Source organism: Panthera tigris, chromosome E1, assembly GCF_018350195.1.
Source record: "Panthera tigris isolate Pti1 chromosome E1, P.tigris_Pti1_mat1.1, whole genome shotgun sequence".
Taxonomy (NCBI): domain Eukaryota; kingdom Metazoa; phylum Chordata; class Mammalia; order Carnivora; family Felidae; genus Panthera; species Panthera tigris.
The window spans coordinates 47,428,178-47,448,472 of NC_056673.1; the positions used below are offsets into that span (position 1 = coordinate 47,428,178).

Genomic DNA, 20,295 nt, shown 5'->3' on the forward strand with positions numbered 1-20,295 from the left:
ACAAGTAATTCTGATACATAATGGCAGAACTTAACCATCAAAAAGTGGTACCACTTTAAGGTATTTGCTTTGGAAGGATATTCATTTATTACTGCCATATTATCATGGTCGACATTGCTCAACACTTTTTTGCTCTCTCCTTTTGGAATTGCTTTCAGAGCCAGTGACAGATTCTTATGAACCTTCAAGTCCCTGGAAAGTAGATACTGTTCTCTTCACCTTGAATTCCTGGCATCTGGCCCAGGGTATAGACACCTGGAGGCCCTTGATAAACCTCTGTTTATCTAAAGTGAATGAATGGTGGCCAGACTTTTTTTTTTTTTTTTTTTTTTTGAGGGTAGATTTAATTTCAGAAGAGCTTCAAAATCTTTCTGAGACATGTTTGGTAAATGAGGTAGGTGATCAAACTGAGCAACACCATTAGGGGTAAAAAAAAAAAAAAGAGAGAGAGAGACGTGCCTCTCATGTAATGAGACTTATTTTCTTGTGCACGCAGCTCATAGCTGGCTGGTGAGGGCAGTTACAAAAACAGAGTTTCAAAAATGTTTTGAAAAGTGACTGCATCATTGGAATGAGTTCTATTTCCTCCCAACTGACTTCTTTGAATGGAACAACACTTATTTGAAATGTAAATTTTGGTATGTTTATTTAACAATCAGTCTCATTACTTTATGGTTCTACTCTGCCTGTGTGCCCTTAGATGAAATGCCCAAACCTCCGAGGCAGTAGAGTTTTGTGAGAAAGTTAAGAATGGCTTTGAAGAGCAAGAATGTAGAAGAACACTTACAAGTCGCCTGTGTGCTTTGTTCTGGGTGTTTATACCTGATTTCATTTCATTCAGCCCTGTGGAGGGAGGGTTCTTCTATAGATAAGGCTCTGGCTCCATTAATTTGATTAATTCAAGTTACCTTTACTAGCTTTTAGCAATAGCTATAACAGTTTCATGATTTATCCCGTTGCTGATTCAAGCCTACCTCTGTTTAATTAAAACGTTATCTAATGAAAACAGTAGTTTTCAAGTAATTAGTTTTGTAGGACAAAAAGCACAGAGTCTCCTTAACAGGGGTCTATATCATGTTTAGGCCACTGTCAGGAAATAGACAACAGTGATTGATACATACACTATCAACCATAGCCATTTGTATGAGTGGATGATATGGGGGGCTATTACTTCCGGTCAGTACGATTTAGAAAGTTCCCAACCTCAAGGCAAGTTGCGTTAGAAAGTTGCATAAAAAGATAGTTTGGAACTTGCTGGTGTACATAGAAATAGAGGGTAGGTTCTTGGACCCTCCTCACAGGCAGCTAGCTAATTAACCCAGCAAGGTTTATAGCTTGTCATTTTGTTGAGAAACCATTTTGTTTCTTTGCTATGCTAATAAAAAGAAGACCCCCTTCTTCCTGCCTCGGTGTGTTGACAGTAGGGCAGAACATTTTCCTTCTCCACGTTGAGACCGTGAGGAGATTTTTGCCTCTTTCTGTCCTTAGGGGCAACAGGACTTTCTCTTCCTTTCTGTACCGGAATCCTGTGCCCCAGTGTGAGTGGCGGTGGCAGTCAAGATGTGGGATGTCTCCTACTGTGGGGTTTGCATCTGGGGGACATTAGATGACATATGTTTTTGACATTCACCTTTCACTTTTTGCACACTAATGATTCCCCCTCCCCAGCCAGGGTAGGCTCTTAAGACTAAACAATTTTATCAGTCTGTCTAGCCACATATATAAACACATGAAACAAACCCTAAATAATCAAATTAGTGAATCTGCTAATCAGTTACCCCCTCCCCTTTGTTTCAGTAAAGGTTAGATTATAACTTTCTCCCTTATATTAGATTTTAGGTATGATTTCTTTATTTTAATGTTTAATATGCATGGTAAAGCTAGAATTACTTATAAACTACCATTATTTTAGTTTCGATGTTTCACCACATAAATAGTGAGAAGACTATCAGTGTTTAGTTGCTGGTCCTTCTTTTTGGTGAAAAGCTGCTATCTTGTACTTCAAACATCTTTTTTATATATACTCCATCAACTGTTAATCTTGGGGCCCTTAGCATCAAATACCATTTCATATCTGTTATTGGTTAAAAAGGTTATTTCCTGTCCTCTCTGTTCTTTAAATAATGATTTAAATCGACGATTTTCTAAATTCAGGATTGGCTTAAAAGTACCCTTAACTCTGAAATCAGCACACTGAAGTCTTTCCTTAGCAGAAAAGAACAGAACTCCTGCTACCTTTATTGCTGTTTTAAATCTGCCTTACTGTGTTTATACTGTACTTTGTAGGGTTTTTTACACACATTCTGTTAGATGAAGCTGCCCAGGCCATGGAGTGTGAAACCATTATGCCTCTAGCGTTAGCAGCTAAAAATACGCGGATTGTCTTGGCTGGTGACCACATGCAGGTGCGTGCCCTCTGCGTCATCGTCGTGAAGGGACTTCTAAGTACAATTTCCTGTTTAATATTCTGTTTTCTAAAACTTCCCTTGAAATTGTGCCATCCATTACAGTTTAAGTACTTCATCCCACTGTTTTGGATCTAGAGTGGAATGGAGGAGTCTATCAGTGTTTATAATTTTCATGTTTTGAATTTAAAGTTCAGATTTCTATAGGGTGAATGGAGTAGAATAGAGTAGAATAGAATAGAATAGAATAGAATTCTTTTCTTTATAAAATAAATTTTAATGATTCTTCCTACAGTTCCCCAATTTTTGTCCCTAACATTTGTTTTCATGAAGGGTTGATTTTTTTTTTTCCCGCCATCATGGGGAACAAAGTACACCTAATTCAAAATAATAGTCCCAATCTCAAAGAATGTGACTAATTTTCAATACCTATATATGAAAGAGAAGTACACTTTTTCTATTAATACCTGTTTTACAAAGTTGCAGTTTGAAGTTCTTTCTCTTCTGCCGCAGTTGAAATTGAACCAATATAGTGGTGTAGCCATGAAGACATCCAGGAAAGAGTTGAATGTGGAGGAAGAAATTGTTTTGTTTCTTTAGCAAAAGTAGTTTAATTTTGTTCTTTAGCGATCAAAGGGATGATCAAGAATGACTAACCTTATACTTTATGAGATAAAAAAATGTTATTTCACTAATTATTAAAAATCTTTTAGTCAGAGGCTGTGTATCCTTCCAGCTCACCATTTTAAATTTTTTTTTTTTTTAACGTTTATTTATTTTTGAGACAGAGAGAGACAGTGCATGAACTGGGGAGGGTCAGAAAAAAAGAGGGAGACACAGAATCTGAAACAGGCTCCAGGCTCCAGGCTCCGAGCTGTCAGCACAGAGCCCGATGCGGGGCTCGAACTCACGGACCGTGAGATCATGACCTGAGCCGAAGTCGGACGCTTAACCGACTGAGCCACCCAGGCGCCCCTCAGCTCACCATTTTAAATAGCTGATCAATTTTAGTGAAATAACTCATTGACTCCCTCCAGTGATGCAATGGTTTGTATCCCTGAAGTTCCAGAAGTAGTAGCTGTTTATTATTATGTTGGAGGAGCCCTTTGTTGACTATAGGCTACTGTTGACAGAATGAAGTGAAAAGTTAGAAATTTTAGCCAAGTTCTGTGCAGTAGTAAAATTGTTTAGAGAAAATATTTTTGATTCTGCTTATTCCAGCATTGAGATTTAGTACATCAGAAGTTTCAGCATAATGGACTTTTTATAAGTAGGTTATACAAATACTACTTGTGTATTTAGTTAAATTTTCTCTGTATGTTTGTCTGTTACAGCTCAGTCCTTTTGTTTACAGCGAGTTTGCCAGGGAGAGAAACCTTCATGTGTCATTACTTGATCGACTCTATGAGCATTACCCTGCCGAGTTTCCCTGTAGGATCCTCCTGTGTGAGAATTACCGCTCCCATGAAGCTATCATCAAGTAGGTGTGATCTGCCCCTTCTGTGTCACCCTTCTTCTGGTGTGGTAGAGGAGAACTCAAAATGGCACCGTTACTAGGGACAGTCTATTCCCAGCACAGTTATATGGTGTCCCCAGTGTTGGAAATTATGTTAAATTTTATTTCTGTAACAGAATACCTCAAAAGTCAGCTGCAATTTTTCACAAAGTAGGGGAGTCCTGGAAACTACAACTTTATTTACTTATTTTTCTTTTCTTTTCTTTTCTTTTCTTTCTTTCTTTTTTTTTTAAATATGAAATTTATTGTCAAATTGATTTCCATACAACACCCAGTGTTCATTCCAACAGGTGCCCTCCTCAATACCCATCACCCACCCTCCCCTCCTTCCCACCCCCCATCAACCCTCAGTTTGTTCTCAGTTTTTAAGAGTCTCTTATTGGAAACTACAACTTTAAATTCTACCAGTTATGATATTTTTCTGTGACTAAATATGTAATACGTATGTAAAACTATGTCATGTAGTAAACAGATATATTGACATACTGATTTGCTTTTATGTCTGGTTATGTTATACAAGGAATCTGTTATAAAAAGGAAGGAAGGAAGGAAAAACCATGAAACTTAGTCATAAAGTTTTTAAAGGTTTTCTATTAAATGTAGTATGCATCTATAAAACTAAAAATATCATAAGTGACAGCTCAGTGAACAGTCACAGACTGAACACACCCATGTAACCGGCATCCAGATCAAGAAACAGAATATCTGGAAGGCTCCTTTGTGTTCCTTTTCAGTCATTAACCCCACCCAAAACCTCGTGTTTTAAAGTTTAATAAAATCATTTTAGTCAGTGAAAACAATTTTTAGGATTCTCTGAAAACAATAAGATATAAAAGTAAATTTAGACTTGAGTATATCTTTTATCAGTGTCCTAAAATGTGATTCTCTTTTTATTATTGCCAGTCATTTTCTTCAGTCAGTAATAAATCAAATACTTGCTATCTTCAGCAGGAAAAAGTATTCATTTTACATTTGAAGACTTGAGTGTCCTTCAATTCTGTGTTTCGGGGTCTATGTGTCTTTGTGTTTGCATGTGTAAGTAAATGAACCATATAAATAAAAATATGTATTAACCAAGAAAATAAACTAGCTTGCAATTTCCTCATAGAGCAAGCTTTTCATCTAGTATTGAACTATTGTCATTTCTTCCTTTTCTTTCTGTATTCTGGCTTCATACCTTGCCAGATCAATTCATTTAGCAATGGTATACCAGGAGCCTACCCTGTTGTTACTGCTGTGGTTACTTTTGGAGAAAATCTTGCCCTCATAAGTGTTAAATTAATTAGGGACATAAAGCAAAATTATTAGAACTGACTGATAATTTTTTTTATGGGTGGAATTAATTTTGATGATAAATTACTATGAATGTATGTATGTATGTATGTATTTATTTTGGTCTTTTTTTTTTTTTTTTTTTTTTTTTTGCAGTTACACCTCTGAGCTCTTCTATGAGGGCAAACTGATGGCCAGTGGAAAGCAACCAGCACACAAGGATTTCTACCCACTAACTTTCTTTACAGCACGAGGGGAAGATGTACAAGAAAAAAATAGCACAGCTTTTTATAATAATGCAGAGGTACCTAAGTTCTTCTGCAGACTGTTAACATTTTCTCAATTACATAGTTTGTTCTTGTTGAGTGTTTAAGATTTGGGGTTGACATCTTATTGTGTGTTATTTGCATGAAAGTAGTATGGGATGTTTATTCTTTCTGTATAACATTGATTTGTTAATGATGAACCCCCTGTGGGAAACAAAAACTGATTTACATTTTGATTACATTTGATTTACATTTCTTTTAAGATTTTATTTTTAAGTAATCTCTATACCCAATGTGGGGCTTAAACTCACAACCCAGAGATCAAGATTGAGACTCACGTACCCCACTGACTGAGCCAGCCAGGCGCCCTTTGATTTACATTTCTTATGACAAAATATATGACTTTGTTTAAAAGAAAAGCCAATATTATTTTCATATAATTATTAGTTAGCCATCTCAAATAGACTATGATTATATTTCATAGTACATACTCAGATGAGTCATCGTTATTTTTTATTTATTTTTTAATTTTAGAAAGAGGGTAAGTGCAAGCAGGGCAGAAGGGCAGAGAGAGAGAGATTGATTTTATTTTTGAGAGAGAGAGAGCACGAGCAGGGGAGGAGCAGAGAGAAAGGGAGACAGAATCCAAACAAAGCAGGCTCTGTGCTGTCAGCGCAAAGCCTGGCTTGGGGCTCGATCCCACGATTCTGGGATCATGACTTGAGCTGAAGTCAAGAGTCAGATGCTCAACTGACTGAGCTATCCATTTGCTCCTCAAATGAGTTATCATTTTGGGGGTGGCTCGGTGGCTCAATCAGTTAAGCGTCTGACTTAAAAAAAAATTTTTTTTTTAATGTTTATTTATTTTTGAGAGAGAGAGAGAGATAGAGAGAGATAGAGATAGAGAGAGAGAGATACAGAGCACAAGCCGGGGAAGGGCAGAGAGAGAGGGAGACACAGAATCTGAAGCAGGCTCCAGGCTCTGAGCTATTAGCGCAGAGCCTAACACGGGACTCGAACTCACGAGCCGTGAGATCATGACCTGAGCCAAAGTTGGACACCCAACGGATTGAGTCACCCAGGCACCCCAAAAGCATCTGACTCTTGATAATGGCTCAGGTTGTGATCTCAAGGTTGTGAGACTGAGCCCTGCCTCAGGCTCTGCCTTGAGCTTGGTGCTTGCTTAGGATTCTCTTTCCTCCTCTCTCTGCCCCTCCCTGACTCGTGTGCCTGCACGCAATCTCTCTTTCAAGATAAATGAATAAACTTAAAAAAAATAATAATAACAAGTCAGACTTGAATTGCAGAGTCATGTGCTCCAGGATCTCCAGGGAGATCACACAGGCCCCGATGACAGTGTTGCTAAGCTATTAGGTGCTATGTAACTTGTATGGTTCTCTTACAGTTTCTGACTTTTTAGGTGCAGAGAGAATGTGGGTAATATGGTCAGATCAGGCAGCAGACTAAAACCTGGTGAAGACTTTTAGGGCCAGCAGGCCAGGGACCCTTGGGTTAGGTTCTGGTTGTCACGAGGGAGTAGGGTCTTGGACTTCAGGAAACCCAGAGGAGGGCAGATGCTTATTGGTCATTAGAAGAATGGTTTCTGGTCTGTGATCTCCATTTCCCTTTCTTCTGTTGAGTCCCATGCTTTACTCATTTTATTTACACAGAAATGGGTCTTACTATGTAATAGTAATTCATCTTTCCTTTTAAAAATTGATCATAGGTCTATAGTTAGAAGTCAGTACAAGAAAGTCAACTGCTGTTAACTGTTCAGTATAGGCCTTCTGCAGCATGGAGCTGTGGCAAATGGGATCTGATGGTCACCAGCTCCAAAACCACCTAGAATAGCTTTTTCACACCAGGGAGCTCGATAGAGGAGATGGGAACTGCCCCTCAGCTGCTAAGACAGCCTTTTCTGTGACACGGAGCTGTGGGGGGCTGGGTGCAGTCCCTAGCTTGAATGCCCTGGCCTCCCTCTTAGTGTCTGTAGACTTTGTTGAATAAATGCTTCTCAACTAATTTCTTATAAACTCGTTAATCAGTCTCCAGAGACTATGAATGATTGTCTGCTAATTTTGACCAGCTTAACAGCTGTCTGTCTGGGATAGAAGTTTCCGCAGCTCCTCATATCACCATTCCAAGTCTGTGTATTTTGACTGCAGTTTTATGCATCGCTTCACAGAGGGATGAAGTGGGGAAATGGTTCTGTATCGCTCAGTGGTAGGAACTCTGTGTATGTGTTTGGGGTTGGCGGTGGGTGGTAGATGTGTCTCCGCAGCTTTCATCTACCCCCGTATTTAACCAAATGGGTAAACCTAGGTTTTTCTTATTCCTTATTGCGGTAGACTCCGGCCCGCCTTTCTTATTCCTTGTAGTGAGTCTAGTCTAGGTCTTCAGTCTGGTTTACTTTTCAGAAACCTTGGACCATCTGCACATCTGAAGCACTTGCCATTAAATCGTTGTCACAATGGGAGAATCTAGTCTCAATCTCTGGCATCCATTGACTTTGTATGTGGCAGTGTGGACTGCCTCCTGGCCGATAACCCTCAAGTTCTTGAGTAAAAACTGTCAAATTTTATTTGGCATATTTAACATTGTAAATTTAAATAGATATTATTACCAAATAGTAAATAAATAGTGTATTTAAAAGGCAATTAAAAAACTTTCTTCTCTATGCCCCTAGAGTCTTGCCTGACCCTCTGTTGAGCTTACCATTTACGTATGCATGTACATGCGTGCACACGCATATATATATGGATATATATATATGATATATATATATATATCCATATATATATGATATTTTTTTAAGAGTCTGTTTTCTAAATATACAATAATCTCTTAGCAGGCAGGGAACATGTTTTATTAATCATGGTATCTCCCCCTTTGCCAAGCATTGAATGTGTTTGATCAATTTGTTGTATTAAAATACATTGAATTACGGGGCGCCTGGGTGGCTCAGTCGGTTAAGTGGCTGACTTCAGCTCAGGACACGATCTCGCGGTCCGTGAGTTCGAGCCCCGCATCAGGCTCTAGGCTGATGGCTCAGAGCCTGGAGCCTGCTTCCGATTCTGTGTCTCCCTCTCTCTCTGCCCCTCCCCCGTTCATGCTCTGTCTCTCTCTGTCTCAAAAATAAATAAAATGTTAAAAAAAAAATTAAAAAAAAATAAAATAAAATACATTGAATTACACTAAAAATCATACTAATAATCCAATAAGTAGAGTCCAGAAAATTCAGTTGAGTAAAATGTGGTATTACTTTATTGCAAGGTTAAGGAAATGGCTTGGGCAAACTTGTACTACTGGAAGGCAGTGAGTTGTCAAAGTGTCTCTTCAATCCAGATTTGTCTTAGTCCCAACTGTGGTTTGATGTTAGCTGTTGGCTGCTTTGCTTAGTCGTATCAGTGGGGGAAGGGGACAGTGCTAGGTCTTGTACTGCTGAGAATTAATGGTGGTGCTGACTCTAGGAATCTTCTGGTTGGCTGTTAATTTCACTGACCTGACCTGGAGTGAATGGACTGAGAAATACCGGGACTTGGTTCTCTGATTCCCTAGATGGGTTGCTAGTTTCATGGCCCTATCCCTGTCCTCCTGTTTACATAGGAAATAGAACCTGTCCCCATTTAAGAATGGAGGCTAAGAGCACCTGGGTGGCTCAGTTGGTTAAGCGTCCAGCTCTTGATTTCGGCTCAGGTCATGATCTCACAGTTCATAGGATTGAGCCCCGCGTTGGGCTCTGCACTGACAGTGCGGAGCCTGCTTGGGATTCTCCTTCTCCTTGTCTCTGTGCCCTCACTCTTTCTCTCTCGCCAAATAAATAAAAAATAAACCTAAAAAAAAAAAAAAAAAAAAAAAAAGAATGGAGGCTGAAGGGTGAGGGCCACGTATCCATTACATTGTCTCTGATATTCATGTGTTCACTGGGTGCATTATTGTAGAATTTTACTGTTTGGAATATACATAAAAATTTTCTTTCTGTGTTCGTATCAGGAAAGCATTACTCCTGTTTAGAGGTAGTTTTTAAATGACATTCGCTAAAATGGCATCCTTTATACACGTGTTTCAGTTACTGTATTCTTTCCTCCAAACACTTCATAGCTTTAGATGCATCTGTGTGTTTCTTTAAAGGTCTTCGAAGTGGTGGAACGTGTGGAAGAGTTGAGACGGAAGTGGCCGGTAGCATGGGGGAAGTTGGATGATGGCAGTATTGGCGTGGTGACTCCGTATGCTGATCAAGTGTTTAGGATACGTGCTGAACTTCGGAAAAAGAGATTATCTGATGTTAATGTGGAAAGGGTGCTAAATGTTCAAGGTAAGGATTAATCGAAATGAATTAAGTTATTCAGATGCTTAAATCCCAAAGTGTGTACACATTTGATTTTTAATCCCCAAGATCTCTTTTCTGGACAAGCAACTGTCTTTATTTCATACCGAGTTCTTTAATGCCAAATTTGACAGTTAAAGGTCCAGCTCATTTACATGTTTATTACATTTTCATATCCAAATAAAAGAAGTAGGAACAAATGGAATTTCCAGTGGCCATACTTGTGTGAATGCCACCCACTATATCTGTATGTGATAGTCACAGTCACAGGAGTGTATGGCACCTACTGTCTTTATACTGTAGCGGAGGACTGATTTGTTCGTAAAGATTTTTGAAAACGTGTACCCATCAAGCACATTCTGTGTAAATCCATTTTTAAAGGCACAGGCTTTTTGTTTTTTTGTGAACATTTATTTATTTTTGAGAGAAAGAGACAGAGGATGAGCAGGAGAGGGACCGAGAGAGGGAAACACAGAATCGGAAGCCGGCCCCAGGCTCTGAACTGTCAGAACAGACCACCGTGGGGCTTGAACTCACGAGTGGTGAGATCATGACCTGAGCTGAAGTCGGATGCTTTACTGTCTGAGCCACCTGGGCGCCCCAAGGCACAGTTTGTTTTTATCCGTAGACTTTCCTAAGTGAATAGTTACCAGCAGCTCATTTAAAGTGTCTTCATGTAATCAGTTGCTGTAGGGTTTCTGCTTTGAAATATACGAAGCAGTAGTATCAGATGAGTGCTGGAAAAGGTCAGTACAATCACAGTTTTAGGTTTCATGGGAATAACAGTTTTTAGAGTATAGGGACAAAATAGCTCCACTATACCATGTATTGTCCAAATCCCACAGAATTTGGGTGTGCATTTAGAAGGAATATTACCAGTAAGCTAGGATGCACCCAGAGGAGACTTAGGATAGGTCATGGTCTAAAACCTGCCACTTAGGAGTCAGAAATGGTTGAAAGAACTAGGGTTGTTTGGCCCAGAGAAGAGAAGAGTACAGATTGGTATTAAATCTGTATTCGGAGATTTGGAGATTTGTCGCAATGAGGGAATAGATGCGTCGCTATAAGAAAGAGCATAATAAAAAATGCTGTGCAAACTAGACTCGACAGGGCTTCCTTATGGCATCAGCTGTGTCTGCCTTGGTCTGTGAGAGGCTAGATGACCCCGCTTCAAAGAACGGTCCTTGTATTGAATGGCACCTTCGATGAGATCATCACTAAGCCTGGCTCCAGCAATAATATTTTATTAAATTTCAATAAAATTTACCATTTTAACCATGTTTTATGTGTTCATTCTGAAAGTGTCTCTCCAGTTTAAAAATACATAAAATGCCACAGTTCATTGCTATTAAGTACATTCACATTGTTGTGAATGGCATCCGTGCCGTCGTCTCCAGAACTCTTCTCATCTTGTAAAACTGAAATTCTGGCCCATTTCCTTCTCCCTATTCTACCTCCCTCCTCCCTCGAGCCCCTGGCAACCATCATTCCACTTTGTCTATGAATTTGACTACACCAGGTACCTTCTATAAGTGTGGCCATATGGTATTTGGCTTTTTGTGACCGGCCTGTTTCATTTAGCGTCGTGTCTTCAGGGTTCATCCATGTTGGAGCATGTGTCAGAATTCCCGCCCTTTTTAAGGCTGAATATAATGTTTCATGGTCCGTATATACTACGTTTTGTTTATCCATTCGTCTGTCGCCGGACGCCTGAGTTGCTGCTACCTTTTGCCCCTGTGACTAATGCTGTTAGGAGATATCTCTTCGAGATCCTGCTTTCAGTTCTTTTGGGTGTATACCCAGAAGAGGAGTTGTTGGATCATATGTCAATTCTATGTTTAATTTTAATTCTGTGTTTTAATTTTATGTTTAATTTTTTTTAGGAGCTGCCGTACTGGTTTCCGTAGTGTTTTACATCCCATTTTACATTCTCACCTGCAGGACACGAGAGTTCCAATTTTTCCACATCCTCACCGACACCTGTTATTTAGCAATAACGTTTAAAAACTAAAATGCTTTTATTATATCAGTGGCTCAAAATAACAATCTTAAGCGTCTTATTTATTTATTTTTTATAGGAAAGCAGTTCAGAGTTTTGTTTCTTAGCACAGTACGTACAAGGCATACTTGTAAACACAAACAGACACCAATTAAAAAGAAAGAGCAACTGCTGGAAGATTCCACAGAGGATTTAGATTATGGTTTTTTATCTAACTACAAGCTTCTCAATACTGCCATCACAAGAGCACAATCTCTGGTTGCTGTGGTGGGTGATCCCATCGCCCTGTGCTCTATTGGAAGATGCAGGTAATTATGTGTTCCTGATTAAGACATTAAAGGGGGAAATGTAGAGTGATTTGCATACCTATGTGTACATTTATTTATCTGACCTCTTGGCTAATTAAAATCAAGTTCAGTCTTACCTCATACCCAGTGGGAATACAAACATCTCTTGTTCTGGGTCTATTCATTGTACTCATAATTACGTATTCGTTCATTTAGTCGTCATTCGGCAGATATTTCCTGAGCGCCTAGTATGTTCTAAGCACTCTTCTAGCCACTGAGGATTCAGTGAACGAAATGAATAAAAATCTTTGCTTTTATGGGGCTTACATTTCATTAGGGAGGAGAGGAAGACTGAGAATAATGTAAGAATACCATGTCGTTTTTTACATGGTAAGTTCAGTGGAAGAAAAATAGAACGTTAAGAGAAATCAGAAGGGTGCGGTGGGCTGGGTTGTGATTGTACACAGCATGGTCAGAGCACCCCTCACTGAGAAGCTGACTTTGAAGTGAAGGAGTGAGCTCTGTGGGATATCTGGGGTGAAAATGCCCCAGGAAGAGGGAGCAGCTTGTGCAAGGGTCCTGAGATGGTTTTGTGTATGTATGTATCTTTGATGGAAACTGAATTTTATACCATTGCTACTTCGTTTTTTTCCCTTCGTTATTGTGTTAGCTTTTTTTGATGATTTTCCTTCTCTACTTATTTTCTCTCGGGCCTTCTAAGTGTTCTTTGTGTCTGGTTAATCCAGGGGATCTTAAAATTAGAGGGGTTAGGAGTGGTTATAACTTGTTTCTAGATAGTGTTGCTAGTAGTCCTTAGCTTATAGTCATAAGGAACTATTTCTACTAAAACTAAAAGTTATATACCAGTTAATAGGAATTTTAACTGTTTGAAGCTGGTAATAGAAGACTTTTGTCATTGTAGTATTGAAAATTATGTTACTATTAACAAACAGTTGAACAGAAATTAATATATACTTTATGAAAAAGAAATACACTAGGGATTATTTAAAGTTGTGTAAGTACTCTATGATCTGTCACAGTGAGTTCAGACAATAGAGATATAGACAGTGCTGATTATGCCCTGGGTCATTATTTCTCTTTGATACGTTAGAATTAAAGTAGACAGAGCTGTTAGGCAGTGGCCTTTTTAAACCAACTTTTCTATTGCGATATAGACATGGCAGCATTTTATTGTCTGTTTTCCTGTTTCAGCAAACAGGAAAGAACAAAAAGGATCCTCTATAGTAAGGGAGACCATTGGGACCTTTAATCATGATCATAATCATAATCATAATCATCATGTGCATGTATTCAAGTTTAAGACTTCCAAAGAAGTTAATATACTTTATAGGGGAAAGCTATTAACAAAGGAATCGAGTAGTTTTAATTTATGGTTAGGTTATAAAGAATAACCTTTTATTTTACAAAAAGGCACAAAACTTGAATGGTCCATGACTTACTTATGCATAGCTAAACAGTCCTGTTGTAAAGTATCTTTAATTTCATATTTAAAAATTTGATTGACATCCATTTTTAACCACTAAAAAGCTGGAGAAGGGAATATATGAATTCCAAGTTACAAGTGAATAAACTGGGTATAATAATTTGACTTCTTTCCTGAGAATTTTAGTTACTTTATAATTTGTTGAAAGCATATTTGGCTAGAATATTGCTGTGATATTTTACCATTTTTGTTTATATTTGTCATTTGAAAAATGTGAAAAAATCACATACAGTTTGATTGGAATTTAATAGATTAAAACACATAAAATAAGGTAACATGTATTTAAGAAAACACTGTGTTGGGGGAATACATAGGTATAAAAATAGTCTTGAGCCAAACTTGTTTTGGGCTGTCTTTATAAATACCTCCAAACCTTTACCAGTGTGAGTGTTCTTTTTTTAAAGCCATTATCCATTTCTGTAGAGTTGTATTATGCTGTGAATTGCATGACATCAGCATTTTTCACCCCTTCTCTGACATAAATTGTTATTTTCTCAGAGCAGATAGGTAAATAATTCTTTCTGAGGCCAAGCTGTCAGAATAATCTAGGGCTAGATGGTTTTTAACTTGAAGCCAGGCCTTCTGGTTGCTTATTTCTTACTACTCAACTGGAGCGTATTAAGGACTGTAAATTCTTTGTAAGCTAGGCAAAATATTTTCAGAGAGGTTAAGTATATTGTTTAGGGAGACAAAAATCATGTGACTTAATTTGGACTGCTGATTATCTGTGTTATTTGGACAGTTTAATCACGGTTCTAGTCCAAGAGCTAATAGTTGAAGTGTATGGGTATTTGAGCTTTAATCTTTCTAATTTCATTAGAAATTAATTTAATCTCACAATACAAGTGAACTTGGAGGACATAGATGATTCTTAGGTTCTATGACCACAGAGGAGTGAATTCTTTGTAGTTTATGTTAATCAGGACTTCCTTCCCCCACCCCGTCCCACTCAGTATTTGTGAAAAACTAATGATATTTCCAAATATTGATTAAGCTTCCAAGGAATGATTATTGCGTGTAGTATACGAGTTTAGAAGGCAACCATTATATAATCTTTTTTGTTGCATTTTTATTTTTGTTTAATTATTAACAAATTTTTTTAATGTTTATTTTTGAGAGAGAGAGAGCACGAGCAGGGGAGAGACAGGGAGAGAGAATTCAAAGCAGGCTCCGCACTGTCAGCACAAAGCCCGATTTGGGGCTTGAACCCACGAACCATGAGATCATGACCTGAGTTGAAATCTGAGGCTCAACCGACTGAGCCATCCCAGTGCCCTTTTTGTTGTATTTTTAAATAGAGTTTCTCTATTAACCTGAGATGAAGGTGGTGAACTACCCTTTCCCCAACTCGCCAAACCAATGAGCATTAATATAGTAGCTGCTGTTTATTGACAGCTTTCTCTTGCCAGGTGCTAGGTTAAGTGCTTTGCACACTTAGCCTTGTTCAGTCATCCCAGCAACCCTGCGATGTGGGAATTTTATTTGCATTTTAAATGGGCTGCCTGATTCAGAGTTTAAATTACTGCCCAAGGTCGTATAGCTGTTAAATGGTTCACTCAAACAGATGTCGCATTGACTTCAAAACCCAAGCTCTTCTTGGTGGGTTACCCTGCCTTTCCCAGAAAGTGATGAATATGCTTGTATAAATCTACACTGAGTGGGAAGAGCCAGAGAAGATTTGTGCATTTCTCCAAACCGTGGTGTTCAGAGAAGGTCTTCCTTTGAACCAAATTACTTCGTTAACAAATTCCATTTACTCAGTGAGATGGAAACATATTTCATATGTATGTACACGTGCATGTACACATACTGTATAACCTGAGGATATCAAGTGGTTTTTCAGTGTTTTTTTTTTTATCAGTGATCCTAGAAGCAAAGTTAGCATAAAAACAAAACCATACTTTGTTCATGCAGTGATTAAAGTAAGGTTATGTTCTTTGAAATACTTGTAATTATATTACAATGTAGAGACATACTTGGGTTTTCTAACCCGAATTGTTAATAATATGTGAAAATTTTAGGGAGGCGCCTAAGAAAATCAGTGGGATCTGTAAATAACAAGAGCCTCTATCTTCATTCTGAGAGTAGTTGGAAGTTCTCAGGTGATCTTTCACTTAGGTGTTCATACATCCATACTTCGTATTTTACTAAAGTATTGGGAGTTCAAGGGCTGTGTCAATAGTCTTTGAAAGAGCCTTCATGAAGACGGGAAAGGAAACTTTTTAACTTTAAGAGTTTTTGAAGGAAGAAATACTCTCAAAGTTTAAAAGTGAGAAACTGAAGGAAGTATAAATTCTATTGGTGCCCTGTTTTACACATGAGGAATCTGAGCTACAAAGAGATTAAGTTATTTGATTGCCTGACTTTACACAGCTACTGAATGACAGAGCCGTGACTGAAACCCCAGCTGTCTAGCTCTGGAATCGATGCGCTTGACCACTTAGCCATGTCAGTCAAAGGATGAGTGAGATTTAAAATGGAGATTTCAGGCTGCTTTTGGAGCTGCTTTGACTTGATTAGCTTATTGTAAGTGTTTAGGATTCTGAAATGGTATCCTTTAGCTCTCAGACTGTTTCTTTGAGATCTCTGGGATCTTGTAGGCAAAGACTCACCGAGCTACTAGTTTCTTGTGAACTGTGGGGTTATTTGAAGGTTCTGCTCAACTCAGTGTTAATTCAGCTCCTGTTCAGTGCAGTTGAGGTCAGTGACAGTGGTCAAGGAACAGGGTATGGAGTTTAAAAAGGAGCTGAAACACAGAGCGAGTTCTAGCATCTTGGGTACATAAGCTGGAAATGGCGATTGTTATAAAAAATTGGTATTAAAAACTGAGAGCAAAAGCCAATCCATTCACTCCTTGTTTTGCTCTGTCTTGAATTGCAACCCAAAACGAAATGCCATTTTATGAAACGGATACTTTATCAATTAGATCAGAGAAACTTCTTTTGAATGTAGCATGTAGAATCATGTTGAAAGTATTCATAGAGTTGAATATTGTGGCTTTTTAAATCGAAAGGGTGGGAAAGTTTATGGATTTTAGCTCCTGGGATTTTAGGCCCTGAGTGCTATATTAAAGATCCTTCCTTAGTTATTAGACTGTGAGAAAAAAGCCTTATGATTCCTTCTGAAGTGTTCTTAGGAATAAAAATAAAGGGTAGCTTTTGGTTTGCATTTCTTAGCAACACATACTTCCTGCCAATGAATGACTGTCTTTTAACCTTTATGTCTTACAGTCAAAAATACATACATCATATTTTGTGGTACTTGTAGTTTTTCTGTTGGTGGCATGTAGGCCTGAAATTTTTCTGGACCCATTTCTTAAACTTACCTTTAAAAAAGTAGAAAGGACATATGTAAGAGAAACATAGTCCAGAATTAAACTCTGCAAAGTTTTGTGAATATATTAATAACCCACTTCCTGTTCACATACTGACTTTTATCATATAAGCCTTTTCATCTGTGCTTCTTGAAGCCATCGTGATTACTTCTGTCCACAAGGATACCAACTTGGGAAGAAACCATATCATATATCTTTCATAGCATAATAACACATTATTTGAACCTCATATTAAAGATAGGTATGCATATTTATAGTCATTTAAAATTTAAAAATTATGTTGTCTTTTGTAATATGTATTTATTATTTTTAATATTCAGAGATCAGATTGCAAACCTGTAGGAAAATAGTTATACAGTTGCAACAAGTTTTGAATGTATTTTTCTCCTTTAGTATTTATTAATGTGATTTGGAAATGAATAATCAATATTAAAATTAGCATTCCAACTTCCTGTATTTTTCATACTTGATTTAACTCTCGTAGTCAATGTTGTAAGTTGTACTTGTGACAAGCATCTGTTGAGTAAGAGAAAAATATAGGAATAGCTAGTTATTTCTTAAGAATCTTCATGAGGAATATCTACTTTGTGGCTCAGGTTTATGTCCTGAGTTGGCTTTTCTTAGTCATCCAACACCAGGCTACTTTGTCCACATAATTCAAATTAGTCTAATTTATGTATGTGTCTGAATTTGTGTATGTATATAATGTATGACTATGTCTAGAAGTAAAATCTGCTCATCTGTAAAATGAGCTGGCATCAGTTTTGAAATCCCTAGTTATTATGTGGATAACAAGACTGTCATTTTGGATTAGTGTGGATAATTGAGCATTGACCACATTACTTGCATTGATCGGCCAAAATTAATTGGGAGCGTAATTTGTATTTTCCACGATATTAGACATGACTGTAGTTTTGCAATCAAACTTCTGGAGTCTTGTGATCTGGTGGAAAGATTATACCTGAATCATAGCCAGATGAACATTGGATCTGAGCATTTGGGGTGGGAAGAGGGAATTTGAAGCTCTCTTTAGTTGCTTATGTTCATTTCTGTGATCTCATCCACTGAAATTGTAAAATGATCTTGTAAATCTTTTCTGTAGGAAATTTTGGGAGCGGTTTATTGCCCTGTGTCATGAAAATAATAGCCTACACGGAATCACTTTTGAACAGATCAAAGCTCAGCTAGAGGCTTTAGAACTAAAGAAGACATATGTGTTGAATCCACTGGCACCTGAATTTATCCCCCGGGCTCTAAGACTGCAGCATTCAGGAAATACCAACAAACTGCAGCAGTCACCCCCCAAGGTAAAGCCTGTTAATGGACTTGAAGAGGTTAAAGGGAGAGAACAGCACAGAAGGGTAAAGGTTTGTTGGGCTGCAAGTTACTTCAAGTATTGGAAACGAAGGTTATATTCGGTAGCAAGTAGTTTCTGCAAGGAACTTGTCTAGTTTGGACACGTAAGTGAACATGTGGCAGTTAGCCGTGCTTAATGTCACAGTGCTTCTCAAAAAGTTTTCAAGAACTTCATTGCTTCTGGAGTCCTGTGCATAATACAGCCTCCCGGTCCTCCCTGCTGATAGGCTGATTTTAGTAAGATGTGAATAAAACAAAGCAGTTTAAAGGACTATCTCGCTCATTAAAAGCATGCCCTTAGGGCATATTATTTATGAGGAATAATATTATATAACATTGTTTGTAGAAAGCAAATAGTTCTAATCCTCTGTTGGTGACCAGTTCAAGTGGTATTTGACACAGTGAGAAGATTTGGTTGGCTTCTTGAAGATTACTTTAACTGATCTGCTGACCCGTATTGTTGTGTAAGAAGTAGTCCATCAGAGGGAATGGAGGTGGGTCAGCCAGGGCCATTTCTACTTTTGAACCATAGCTATTTTGGGCAGAGACAGCTGGTTTATTTGCTACAGTGCCTGAAAAAAAATGCTTGCACTTACCATAGAAAAGAAAGTTATGAGAATGGCACGTTTAGTATTTGTTCTGTTGTTTTGCTATATTTACAGTCATCGGCATGGTATTAAATTTATTGACATGAATTAAAAGAACATGTCAGTTTGGGGCTTCATGTTAAAAGCGTAAAACCTTGGGGCGCCTGGGTGGCTCAGTCATTTAAGCGTCTGACTCTTGATTTCGGCTCAGGTCATGATTTCACGGCTTGTGAGTTTTAGCACAGAAACTGCTTGGGATTCTCTCTCTCCTCTCTCTGCCCCTCCTCCTGCTCCCACTCACATGTGTGCTCTCTCTCAAATAAATAAACTTAAAAAAAATTAAAAAGTAAATCCTAATGTAAACAGTAATTAAGTAAACAATAGTTAATGTTTTAATATCTTGAAACTCTCTTGGTTAAGTAGGTATTAAGCTGAGAAGAGAACTTCTGTGTTACTATACTTTGAAAACTGACCTATGGTGCAATAATGCTTTAGCGATTTGGGATTTCCAGGGGATTAAGCATTTCGCATAAATGAATCTTCTAGGTTTCTGAAGCTTAAACTATAATAAATTAATAATCAACTTATTTATCAAATAGTTAAGTTTCTTCTGTGTGCCAGCTGGTATGTTCAGTACTGGAGAAGCATAGATAAGCACATATGCCCCCGAGTCCTCTTGGAGAAGATGTTGGAGGGTAGCGGTCAGAGGAGAGAGGTGGATTCAAGGCATTTTCCACCACAGAGATCTTGTTTTCAGGAATCCACCGAGTGGATGGGGGTAGTGCTCCACTGGGGAGACCTTTCAAGAACTAGAATATAAGCTCCATTACGGCAGAGATTTTTGCCTGTATTATTTACTGCTCTAGCCTCTGTGCCTGCAACAACATCTGGCTCCTCATAGGTGGCTTATAAGTATTTTTTGGATGAATTAATAAAGCTTAAGAAAGAGCTGATAGAAAAGACCAGAGGTATGAGAGAACAGGTTCTATAGGGACCAGCAAGGAGTATAGGGTGTGTGGGGAGTAGGGAACCCAGGTCGAAACTTTTACATTTTACTGTTTGTTTTTTTTAATCTTTTTCTTTTTAATTAAAACATTGCAAAATCATTATACCCTTTGCACATTCCTAACTACAGTAGAGTAAACTCTTCTTACTGACTTGGGAATGTAGGAATCAACTTATGTACGGCAGGTGCAGCTAAATTGAAGCCATGGAACCGCATGTGTATGGACCCTAAGCAAGACCCTGCAGTTTGCTTTTTGTTTTCGTTTGAAAGGTGAAGAAAATATGTTTATTCCACTTGCTCTTCTAAAACCATAAACTCCCTGAAGACAAAAATCCTGTTCTATATACTTTTTATGGCCCCTAGTGCCTACCCCACTCTTTGCATATAGTGGGTGCTCAGTAAGTATCTGAGAAATCAATCATGGTTATGATGCATC

The 20,295-nt window shown here is 38.1% G+C and overlaps 1 protein-coding gene across 9 annotated transcripts in view; it reads left to right on the forward strand.

The window, feature by feature from the left end:
* Positions 1–20,295, forward strand: part of HELZ (helicase with zinc finger) — a 157,811-nt gene that overhangs the window by 87,457 nt on the left and 50,059 nt on the right. For all 9 annotated transcript variants that reach the window (XM_042965477.1, XM_042965482.1, XM_042965478.1 and 6 more), the window contains 6 exons: positions 2,287–2,405; positions 3,740–3,885; positions 5,350–5,497; positions 9,591–9,774; positions 11,865–12,093; positions 18,013–18,217. In XM_042965477.1, the coding sequence (XP_042821411.1) occupies positions 2,287–2,405; positions 3,740–3,885; positions 5,350–5,497; positions 9,591–9,774; positions 11,865–12,093; positions 18,013–18,217 (1,031 nt within the window). The remainder of the gene's footprint in view (positions 1–2,286; positions 2,406–3,739; positions 3,886–5,349; positions 5,498–9,590; positions 9,775–11,864; positions 12,094–18,012; positions 18,218–20,295) is intronic.